The sequence below is a fragment of the Gopherus evgoodei genome, chromosome 5, assembly GCF_007399415.2.
Source record: "Gopherus evgoodei ecotype Sinaloan lineage chromosome 5, rGopEvg1_v1.p, whole genome shotgun sequence".
NCBI classification, from domain to species: Eukaryota; Metazoa; Chordata; order Testudines; family Testudinidae; genus Gopherus; species Gopherus evgoodei.
This window is the reverse complement of record NC_044326.1, coordinates 25,018,620-25,030,807: the sequence shown is the minus strand read 5'-3', so window position 1 is coordinate 25,030,807 and position 12,188 is coordinate 25,018,620. Positions and strand designations below refer to the sequence as shown.

The following is a 12,188-nucleotide window of genomic DNA, read 5'->3' as shown; positions in this document are numbered from 1 at the left end:
AGCTGTATTAGTACAGCTGTATAGGGCCAGCGCGGCAGAGTGGTCACACTTACAGCAACCAGCGCTGCAAGTGGTGTTAGATGTGGCCACACTGCAGCGCTGTTGGGCGGCTTCAAGGGGGGTTCCGGGAACGCGAGAGCAAACCTGTAGAGGAGACCCGCTTCGCCGCGGTTTGCTCTCGCGTTCCCGGAGCCACCCAGCAAACCGCAGGGAAGGAGACCTGCTTGCTCTGGGCTCCGGGAACGAGAGAGCAAACCGGGAAAGGAGACCCGCTTCGCCGCGCTTTGCTCTCTCGTTCCCGGAGCCACCCAGCAAACCGCAGGGAAGGAGACCTGCTTGCTCTGGGCTCCGGGAACGAGAGAGCAAACCGGGAAAGGAGACCTGCTTCGCCGCAGTTTGCTCTCGCGTTCCCGGAGCCACCCAGCAAACCGCAGGGAAGGAGACCTGCTTGCTCTGGGCTCCGGGAACGAGAGAGCAAACCGGGAAAGGAGACCCGCTTCGCCGCGCTTTGCTCTCTCGTTCCCGGAGCCACCCAGCAAACCGCAGGGAAGGAGACCTGCTTGCTCTGGGCTCCGGGAACGAGAGAGCAAACCGGGAAAGGAGACCCGCTTCGCCGCGCTTTGCTCTCTCGTTCCCGGAGCCACCCAGCAAACCGCAGGGAAGGAGACCTGCTTGCTCTGGGCTCCGGGAACGAGAGAGCAAACCGGGAAAGGAGACCCGCTTCGCCGCGGTTTGCTCTCGCGTTCCCGGAGCCACCCAGCAAACCGCAGGGAAGGAGACCTGCTTGCTCGGGGCTCCGGGAACGAGAGAGCAAACCGGGAAAGGAGACCAGCTTGATTACCAGAGGCTTCCTCCTTCCACGGAGGTCAAGAAAAGCGCTGGTAAGTGTCTACATTGGATTACCAGCGCTGGATCACCAGCGCTGGATCCTCTACACCCGAGACAAAACGGGAGTACGGCCAGCGCTGCAAACAGGGAGTTGCAGCGCTGGTGGTGCCTTGCAGATGTGTACACCTTCAAAGTTGCAGCGCTGTAACTCCCTCACCAGCGCTGCAACTTTCTGATGTAGACAAGCCCTGATTAAGTTGGCCTCATTATCACTACAAAAGTGATTTTTCCTCCTTTGGTATTCTACAGTTGAGAATAGCCCACTTCCACTTTAATTGAATTGTCTCATTAGCACTGACCCCCGCACACACTTGGTAAGGCAACTCCCATCTTTTCATGTATTGTGTATATATACCTGCCTACTGTATTTTCCACTCCAAGCATCTGATGAAGTGGGTTTTAGCCCACAAAAGCTTATGCCCAAATAAATGTGTTAGTCTCTAAGGTGCCACAAGTACTCCTCATTGTTTTTGCTAATACAGATTAACATGGCTACCACTCTGAAACCTGTCACCATTCAAAGGGACAGTTCATTTTAATATGATCAAAGTGTGATCCTTCTTGGGGTTCCCAGGACTGTGAGCCACTTTATTAGCTCCCTGCCTCAGCAAGAGAAAGACTTGCTGGTGCTTAACGGGGTGTCAGCACCCTGACACCATCAGCCTGTTAATCACCCAACCAATTTCCTCAGGGCTCAGCCAGCCCTCACTTTGCCTGGCAGCTTAACAATAGATGCATGCATGCACCCCAGCTACTGTGAAAGCATCCCTTGTCCTATCCTGATCCTGTCACTGGCACACTGAGAAATTATCAGGTAAACTATCCCCGAAAGAACACGTTAGTCCATTGGGGTCAACAGAGGTCAGCTCCAGTGTAACATAACAGCACCAAGATATAGTTATAGTGAAAACAATCACACCTTTATTATCAAAAGCTGAAATTTAAGAGAGAGTGACTAAGGATAACAAATGGAAACCAAAATGGTTACATATAAAACAAAAAGTATAACACCCTTCTTAGATTCTAAACTTAACTTCTACAGGCTAAAATCCTTGTCTAAAGTATTTCTCACCTAGAGCAATCTCCCAGAGTCATCAACCAACAGGGCTCGGATCCACCTTGCATGAATGCAAAAAGCACTGTCCTTTTGCCTTCTTATATCCCTAAAGTTCATTGGTTCGTCCCCAGAGTCAGGCTGATGGCCCGTGGTATATTCCCTGGGGTGCTGATACCACATTGTCTTCACAGCCTCATCCTGTCCTATACAAATGGACTTTTACTAAGTTGGCTTACAATGCTTATTTTACGTGTGAACCAAAGCAGACAGGTCAGTATATATCTCCTTGTCTGACAAAACCTTTTTGTGAATCCTGCCTGGGATACAGACTCAAAAACATATGTTCATTACTTATTCACGATTCCTTAAATATCAGCCGTACCTACATCTTGCAAAAACAAGTTTTTATTAGATACCTCCCTTGACCCTTTTTGGTTTTGGTTACCATGACAGCAGTGTGTTGAGTTTAGTGAGTTTGTCAGGCCTGTCAAGTGTTGCTGTTACAGAACAGTGAACCCTTTGCCAGTTGGCACTGAGGTGTTCTCAGGATCACACTAAGGTGTTTGTACTTATTCAGGGGAAAACAGTAACAACATTTTAAAAAGTGAGTGTGTTGTCATAAAATAGGCTCCATAATGCCATAAATTATTATTTATTATTGTGCTGTTTTACTATGCCTGCACTAAACTTAAAGTTATTTGGTTTTTGTCGATAGCAAGTGGTACCAATGAATTAACAATCAGTCAGACACCATCAGAAATTAAGGTATCCACTGGAATGTCAGCTGAAATTACCTGTTCCTGGAAAAACAATGAGATGGTTCAGCGGTTTAGAGTAACCTGGAAAACAGAACATCTCACCTGTAAAGAGGGCATCAACAGAGAGCTATCATCAAAACTTTACTACACAGCCAATGCCACACACAAGGATAAGACAGTGTTAAAGATTGAAGCTGTGAAAAAAAACGACACTGGAACTTACTTCTGTGAGATAACTACTGAAATACCTTTCATGAAAAAAGGGCTGGGAAATGGAACAACTCTGATTGTTGAAGAGAAAGGTAAACAAGCAGTCGACATAAATTGTTCTATAGAGATGCTACTTCATTTGTCCCCCTGAAGATTTTTTAGTCAGAAATGTGTTACTTACTCTTTTTCTCCCTTAAAGGTTATAAAACCAATGATCTGACAAAAAAAGCAGGGCGTTAGGAGCACCCATGTCTTTATTTTGGCTATGACACTAACTCCTGTAGCCTTGGGCAATTCACTTAACCTCTCTGCTTTAGTTTCCTCAGCCGTAAAATGTTGGTTTACTGACATCACATGATTGCTGAGAGGATTCATTAGACTATCATTTATAGCACCCTTAGTTCTGCTGAGTGCTTCACAGAAGACGTAGAATGACACAGTGAAGCCTGGAAGAGCTTACAGTCTGTAATTTAGATGAGGCAGTGAATGAGGATGAGAAATGCTAGGGAGAGAGGTGGAGTGAGGAAGGGAAATGGTTCCATCACTACAGTCACCCTGTTACTCAAGTTAGTCATGAGCTCACCCCAGTGGTAGTGTTTTTATCATTTATTATGTTTTATTAATTTATAAAACCAAGCAAAATTAGGCGATACAATAGTGGGTATTTTTGATTCGCTGATGGCAAGCATTGCAGTGATCATCAAATGGTTTAAATAAAAATGCCACACACCTGCAATATTTTATTTTATTGTATAATTGCAAAATATTAATAATTTTTATTTTAAGGCCCAAACTGCAAACATTTAAGCATGCGTGTAACTTTGTTTACGGGTTGTCCTATTGAAGGGATTATTCACATGAGCAAAATCACACACGTTTAAGTGTTTGTGGGATCTAATATTTACTAGGTTTGAACCTAGCCATTGAGACAATAGGACACACATATATCTAAAAACCTAACAAGGTCTTATATATTGTGCTTTTAGTAATAAGTAACTTGAGTTGAAATGTTTGATTGCAGAAGCTGGATCAATGGAAAACTATCATTTTATGGCAATTCTAGCCATCTTTCCTTTCCTAATATCAGGCGGCTGTTTCTATCTCTGTTACAAAAAGCAGCAGAACTCAAAAAACTCTGGTAAGTGGCACTGCATTTTTACATATAGTCCCTAACAGCAAAATGCTGTCTCAGAGTATGTGTGCACCTTAAAAAGCAGCATTAGGAGAGGAACTGCATGGTACAACTGTTGTGCCTCCATTTCTGGCTCTTCATGGATACTCCAAACAATTTATTATGAGGCATGGTCCATGTGTATTTGCATGGACCCTTCTTATGCACCCACAATCACTATGCACCCTCCTTTGCTTGAATTACTCATAATCCTGGAAAGAGTAAATGTGTCTCTACAACGAGCTGCCACATATGGACCCTGCAAATCTGAGCTGTATGGTGTCTAAAAGGGACTGCAAAAGTTTGGTGTCTGGGCACCCTTCACTAGCACACAGTAGGTCTACACACTTCTTTGCATTCCATGTAGACCAATGAAACATCAGTCCCCATCAGTCTACCCTCACAAAGCACTGATGTGACTCCAGAAATGTGTAATAAACAAAATAATGGCTCTACTTTGTATTTATGTCACATAAATGTGTTCCATCCACGTTCAGTTCCAGAGAGAAAGACCCATGAGGAACAGACACTTCAGGTTACTGAATTGGATGAAGGAAATGAGATAAATGAAGCAGAGGAGAGAAAGCCGTCTTCATCAAACTCATCAGAATGGGTAAGCGATTTACAGCAGGGGTCGGCCTACAAGAAGTGGGCTCCTAAGTGAGGTATTTATGGAGGTTCAATTGAGCAGACAGAATTTAACAGGGGAACAGGAAGTTGCTGTTATTTAGTACAGTCCAGTAAAACCATGAAAAAAATGAAATGCATTGTCAATAAGAGCAAGGCAAACTTGCTTAATTTTATTTAAAACTGTGCACGTTGGGAAGGCCATATCATACTGTTCCCCAAGAAGTGCTATAATATGCCACAGCATAGTCCCCCATTGCTACTGCAGCCATGGTTAGCAGCTTCAGTGTACTTGACATTGTGGGGAAAGCACAGAACACAAGTATGTATGTCAAGTAAGCAAGAGGAGTAAGGAGGCTATACCATATTGTACTCAAAGGGTTCAGCTCCTCACTGGTGCTGGAGTAACACCCAGTGTAGCTAGGAACTGAAAAAGTTGGCTTTACACTGTCTTTCTGCTCCTCCCTTTGGTCCTGGTTCAGCTCAAGGCACCATTCAAGCAGCTGGAGATCACTGGAGTGCAGTAGCTCTCAGCCATGCCCCTTTTCCCTGGCTATGCCTAGGACATCCCTACATTGGGGTAGCATAAAACCAGTTATACCTGCCTCCAGACTCCGCTGTTCTGGGGAGAGCCCATGAAGCTGGTTAAGCCATCTTCATGGGTCTTTGTACTGCCATCAGGGCCCAGATCTGGCCCAGAGTCAGCAGTAAAGGTGTCAGTAAAAATTCATAGCTGTGTCTGATTTCCATTTGTTTAGAAGTTATTCACCTAACCCTAAGCACACTAGCTGTAGCAGGATAACAATGTGTGTGAGGTTAGCACTTAAATAAAGCCCCTGACATCATCAAAACACTGTATAAATCTTAAATAATAAATTCTCAAAATACCTAGGTTAACAGATTGGGATATTGAGACACAGATGACCAAATTCAACCCTAGCAGACACGGTTTCCATTGAAATCAGTGGGAGTTTCATAGCCTTACACTCAATGTAACCCAAAGTGGTTAAGTAAAGTGCCAAAGGCCACAGAGGTGGTTATAGACAGAGCTGCTGATGTTAAAACACAGAATTTCTTGGCTTCTCACCTCATGTTCAGTTTCACATTAATGTTGTTGTTACCACTACTGAAAATCCACTGGTAATTGCCATGGATGGCACAAATGGTCAGGACGAGTAATTTTTTGGAAAAATTTATAATTGAGAGTTTCTTCACCAGAATGCATTGATTCACCCTGGGTCTCTTTCTGACCTCTCGAGGTCCTTTTCAGTTCTGTGATTCTATGATTAAAGAGTTTATTTTGTAATATTACAGGAAATATCAAAATAATTTTTGCACTGTTGTCGTAGCCATGTTGATCCCAGTATATTAGTGAGACAAGGTAGATGAGACAAGGTTGGTCCAGTAAAAGATATTACCCCAGTTAAAGATGAACTGTTGGCAGCAGGAGAAAAAAAACTTCTGTAGTGATAATCAAGATAGCCCATTTAAGACGGTTTGACAAGATACTTAACATGGGGGAAATAGATTCAATGTGTGTAATGACTCAGCCATTCCCAGTCTCTATTTAAGCCTAAATTGATAGTATCTAGTTTGCATATCAATTCAAGTTCAGCAGTTTCTCGCTGGAGTCTGTTTTTGAAGCTTTTCTGTTGCAAAATTGCCACCTTTAAATCTATTACTGAATGGCCTGAGAGGTTGAAATGTTCTCCTACTGTTTTTTGAATGTTATGATTCCTGATGTCAGATTTGTGTCCATTTATTTTTTGCATAGAGACTGTCCAGTTTGCCAATTTACATGGCAGAGGGACATTGCTGGCACATGATGGCATATATCACATCAGTAGATGTGCAGGTGAACGAGCCCCTGATGGCGTGGCTGACGTGATTAGGTCCTATAATGGTGTCACTTGAATAGATATGTGGACAGAATTGGCATCGGGCTTTGTTGCAAGGATAGGTTCCTGGGTTAGTGTTTTTGTTCTGTGGTGTGTGGTTACTGGTGAGTATTTGCTATCTTGATTATCACTACAAAAGTTTTTTTCTCCTGCTGACAACAGTTCATCTTAATTAATTATTCTCTTAGAGTTGGTTGGGCAACGCCTATCTTTTCGTGTTCTCTGTATGTATGTATATATATGTGTATATATATATATATATATATATATATATATATATATATATATATATATATATATATATCCTCACTATGTTTCCATTCTATGTGTCCAATGAAGTGGGCTGTAGCCCACGAAAGCTTATGCTCAAATAAATTTGTTAATCTCTAAGGTGCCACAAGTACTCCTGTTCTTTTTATCTCAGTTAAAATATTTTTTAAAAAATCTATTAATTTCATTTAAAATATAAAAATAGACCTCTTATTATGCTGGATAGCTCTGTTACTTGTTAATATTTGATGATGACATGAGAAAAATTGTTTTGAGAATGAGAAGGCAAGCATCAAAGCTAGGGTGCAAAGCGATCAGTTCACTGCTAGCTATTAGCTGCAATGGACTCGCATGGACAACAAGAGTCATCCAGAAGATGTGTGAATATAATTATGAAAGATCTATTGTTGTTGCTGTTTTATAACTAAATGGCTGTTAACCGCAGTCACCTCGTCATGTATCTTTTAAATTCTAATACAGATTATGATATTTTTTATAAGAATTGTGATCTTTCAATTCCAAGACTACCTTGTTATTAGTTAGATCAGGTGACAAGTGTCACAAAGTTTGCAGCAGTTGTTTAGAAAGTTTTTTGCTTGCTTTAAATGAGGTTTTGCTATTTTTTTCCTAGGTTGCATTAAGTACCTTTTCTGGAGACAGCAAGTGTCATGCTGCTGCAACCTATGTCTGAATCCACATCTTATATTCAGTGCAAATCTATCTGCCATTCTAATTTACGTTCTTACAAAGTGGATGCCTTGTGGCTGTGAGCACCACAGTTTCTACTTGTTTAGATATCATAGGCAGTAGCAGTTGTTTTCTACCTCTTGGGGAGAAAGGATGATCATGTGGCTGAAGAACAGGGCTGGGAATCCAGGCTTGGGTCATATTATTGGCTCTATCACAGATTTCCTACTGCAAATCACTTCATCTATCTGGGCCTCAGTTTCTCTTCTGTAAAAATAGAGATGATAATACTTTCCTTTAAGCGGTATTGTGAGGACAAACTAAAAAATATCCAATTCTTGATGTGCATTATCACACTATTGTGTACAGCACAAGACTGAGAATTTTGGGAGAGTCAACGAGATGATTCTATGGTAAATACCCCAGGCATAACAGAAGATTGTGCTGTGGGCATGCACATGTATGTGGGTTTTGGGGGAGATGTTTAGGTCTCCCAGCATTTTGTTGCAGATCTCATCTGAAGACCTCAAAGATTTTACCCACAAATACTTATGAAATGAAAATCGGATCATTTTGTATAGCTCCGAATTGCACCTAGATAGCACAGTAACTGGACACTAGATAGATTACATCGAAAACAGCAGCTAAAGGAAACAGCACTGTGGTTTTGTACGTAAACCCATGTATAGCGGGGACATTACAGGACTTGAAAGGTCATGATGGTAGAAAACCAAGCCCAGTTCTGGTGCCATTTGAATAGGAATGGACCTGAACTAAAAGTCAGGATCAACCACCGCAAATTTTGTGGATTCAGATCCAAATGAGAACTTTGCATCTTGGGTCTTGCTATAATGGGATAAATGAAACCCCTGGTTCCAAACATGTGGAAAACTTTGCATTTGAATCCAAATATTGTGGCTTGGGCTTATTTCTAAATGTAGAACTCTGACTTTTGAGATGGGTCAAATCAGGTTCCTTCTCTGTTCCTTGAGTCCTATTCTAGGTGACGTGTTAGATAATTATTCAGCTTAAAACACACTTTAATGGTATAACTTAATTTGATGGGAGTTTTCTTTGGTTTTCAAGGCTATTTCCACACTTTATGAGTCCCTTGATTATTTTGCAATGAAGCAAGATGAAGATAAAGATCAAGACAACAAACACTCTGTCACTTTTGCATCAAATGCAGAAGATTAGTAAATCTCATGACTAACGGCAGCAGCTGGGAAATCTAGAAGATTTGAGGAAAACAGCAAGGACCTTCAATCCACTTTGACATTCCAGATTTGAAAGTTCATGTAATTAATGAGAGACAGATAAAACTGGCAAGGCCACTGATTACAATAGCATAATTTGCTTCTTGATCTCCCAGTGTGCAACTGAAATGCAGTGAAGTGTGTTTGCTTCTCCCTGGCACACCATTGTGACAGTGAGGCAAGTATGGTACGAGAAGTAAGGTTGGTTCAAAATAATGGAGAAAAGTATTTTTGGTATTGACTTTCATGCAAAATTCCTGGAGTCTTTTTTTGTTGCTGTTTAAAAAGTTTGATATCTCCCTGTTTACCTGAGGATTTATTGTCATGTAGTGGTTTTTCTACCCCTAGTTCCCACTTCCTAGTGTGCAGGAGTAAACATAATGATGTGCAATCATACTGTGAGCATTTGCCAAACTCAGTACCATTGAACCATTAAAAGTGTTGCTTCAGGCAATGGACAATACATGATGGTTTACAGGAAGGTGGAGAAAAAACCCACACTGATAATCACCCAGATAGTTGGGCAATACTGTGCATAGGATGAAATCCTTCCTGACCACTAAGGGGAATCACCAGATGCACTGAAGCTTGAGATTTCATTACCCTATCTTAGCATGAGTGAGTTTGCAGGACAGCATGACATCCTATATAGAATATGACAGTTAATGTATTAAGGAAGCTAGCTAGAGCCTTTCTCCTACGTATGCTAAATATTATCTCACAGTTTAAATATTATACATAATAAAAGCTAATTATAACCCACTTTGTGGGGATCAGATTTGGGGTGCTGCAGGTTTTCTCCCACTCCAACAACCTCAAAAATGAGCACTGAAAAATTGTCCAAAAACTAAACACAAGATTAAAAACTGACTTCCTAAGGAGGCAAACATTAACAGCAAACAAACGCAGCGGCTAATATTTTAGGCTTATTGAAAACAAGAGAAGGTGACTGAAACATCAGCGTGTTTGTGTAGCAATCTTTTTTGTCTGCTGTTAAGGTTCATTCTGTGGACAGGTGGCCAATGGATTATTTTCCCAACAGTGGGCACAGGTAAGCAGACTTCATCATTATGTAAGAGAGTGCTGATCCAGACAGTCCTGGAGGGTGCCAGCAAACACACTGGCTTTTCCAAACTGTCCAGGAATGGCTCTGACACTAAATGTTATTCTGTATCTTTTCAGTGAATATGGAATGGGTTCCAAGTATTTTCTGTGTGTAGCTAAATGTGTTAAGTGAGAGAGACAGAGTGTCAATTGGCAACAGTGCATCTCTCTGTCTATCAGTACATCTAAATCTATCTGTATTTAACTTGTATGTAAATAAAATCAGATTTTCTTAGTTATTTCTTTCTCTTTTTGTTAAATTGAAATCATTTAAACCACAAGCCTCAGCGTTTCTCATCATGATATTAATTATTACAGGCTTGTTCCCTCTAATGCAAGATAAAACCCTCATAAAAGTGTCATGAAGCATCTTTGTGACTGGTAACGTTTCAGAGTGGGACAGATTTCTGTGGGCTTGTCCTAGGAGTGGAAAGTCCACTGTTTTGTTTGCTCATTATTTTATATTTATTTTTTGTTCTCCAGTGTTATCTCAGTGTTTGAAGTAGCAGTTACTTTGCTGTGGAAAACTGATGAGTGGAAGCTCTACATTTACAATGTCACGCTGCAGAATCCACTGGAAATTGTACATAGGTTGCACGAGGAGAGAGCGGAGCAGGGAGGAACATTTTAACACATCTGTGTACTACTGATGACACACACACTGGCTATATAAACCACACAGATTTGAGGAGCTAAAAATAGAAATCTGACATTTCATGAGCTCCAAAAACAGTTCTCTACCAGTTGAGCTAAAATATATTTCCCTTAGCTGGTAGTAACAGTATGTCTCTTATTCTTTCCATGATCAATCTCTTTCTCTCTCTCACTCACAAAGAGAGAGAGAGAGAGAGACGGAGAGAGCACCAATACCTTAGAAAGGGGAAGGGGTAAAATGAAATTACATTGCTCACAGATCTGCAGTTCCGGGCTGAAATGTCCTGTCCAGTATTTGGGAAGTAGCATCGTTGAAAATGCCTGTTGGCCTAGTCAGGGTGAGGATGTCAGTAGTCTGGAGATCAGTTTTATATCAGGCTCAGTCCATGGATGGACAAGAATTTAGGAGACGTATACAATTGGTAGAGCTGAAGGTAACTTTAATATCAAGTCTTAGCACTTGATCCAGGAAGCTCCCAATAATGCAACAGAGGTAAGCAATAAGTGGTTAGCCACAAATCTGTTTTTCCCATCTGCCAGTGGTAGGCCTGCATTTAAAATACTTCGAGGAGATGCACTGTAGCCAAGAAGGCCAAAGAGATGTTGTGGCTACATACTTAAGAATGAAGGGGCATGCTCTGAGCCGCAGGTCAGCAGCATGTCTGGGAATCATGTTGTTGCTGAAAGTGACAGAGCCCGGTGGCCCCTTATAGACTAAGAGATATATTGGAGCATAAGCTTTTGTGAGTGAATGCTCACTTCGTCAGATGCAAGTGAGTATTCACCCATGAAAGCTCATGCTCCAATACGTCTGTTAGTCTATAGGGTGCCACAGAACTCTTTGCCCTGGTCTACACTGAGGGCGGGAGGGTGTCGACCTAAGATACGCAACTTCAGCTACGCGAATAGCGTAGCTGAAGTCGCCATATTTTAGGTCAACTTACCTGGCCATGAGGACGGCGGCGAGTCAACTGCTGCAGCTCCCCCGTCAACTCTGCTTCTGCCTCTCACGAGCTGGAGTTCCAGAGTCGACGGGGAGTGCATTTGGGGATTGATTTATCCGCCTCTAGACGAGGCACGATAAATTGATCCCCAATAGAGCAATCTCTACTCTCTGATCCGGCAGGAAGTGAAGACCTGCCCTTTGTCGCTTTTTTCAGATCCAAACTAACACGGCTACCCCCCGATACATGTTCTTGCTGGACATTATTAGTAAGTATTAAATTACACAATGGCCTCCCCAGTAAGGCTTTCCGGATCTACCCTTCCTAACAGCTGCCTGTATTGCAGTATATGACCAGCATTTCTATGTTCTGGCTCTTTAAAGGTTACACCCAGTTGTCCTGACCTACTTTTATCCATGAGCTGACTGTGGCTAGAAGCCAGCTGATTTATTTTCTGAGCTCACACCCTTTGCCTGTGCCCTACTCAGTCACTTCACACATGCTGCATTTCTTTTGTGGGTTCTTACATGAGATAAGACTTTGCAATCCCTATCGAGGACTTCTCACAGCAAGCACACATCTGCTTATTTTGCTTGTTGATTTAATTTTCCACCTGCTGCCATGTTCATTATGGACTTGCTTTAAAACAGACAGAACGCTACAG

General features: G+C 41.9%; 1 protein-coding gene across 1 annotated transcript in view; it reads left to right on the top strand.

Moving 5' to 3' along the window:
• The window catches only part of MAN2B2 (mannosidase alpha class 2B member 2), an 81,116-nt gene extending 70,954 nt beyond the window's left edge, over window positions 1-10,162 (top strand). Inside the window, 4 exon segments of the mRNA XM_030563250.1 lie at window positions 2,661-3,005; window positions 3,935-4,051; window positions 4,582-4,697; window positions 8,653-10,162. Of these exon segments, the coding sequence (XP_030419110.1) occupies window positions 2,661-3,005; window positions 3,935-4,051; window positions 4,582-4,697; window positions 8,653-8,763 (689 nt within the window). The 3' untranslated portion in view covers window positions 8,764-10,162.
• The last annotated feature ends 2,026 nt before the right edge of the window (window positions 10,163-12,188 follow it).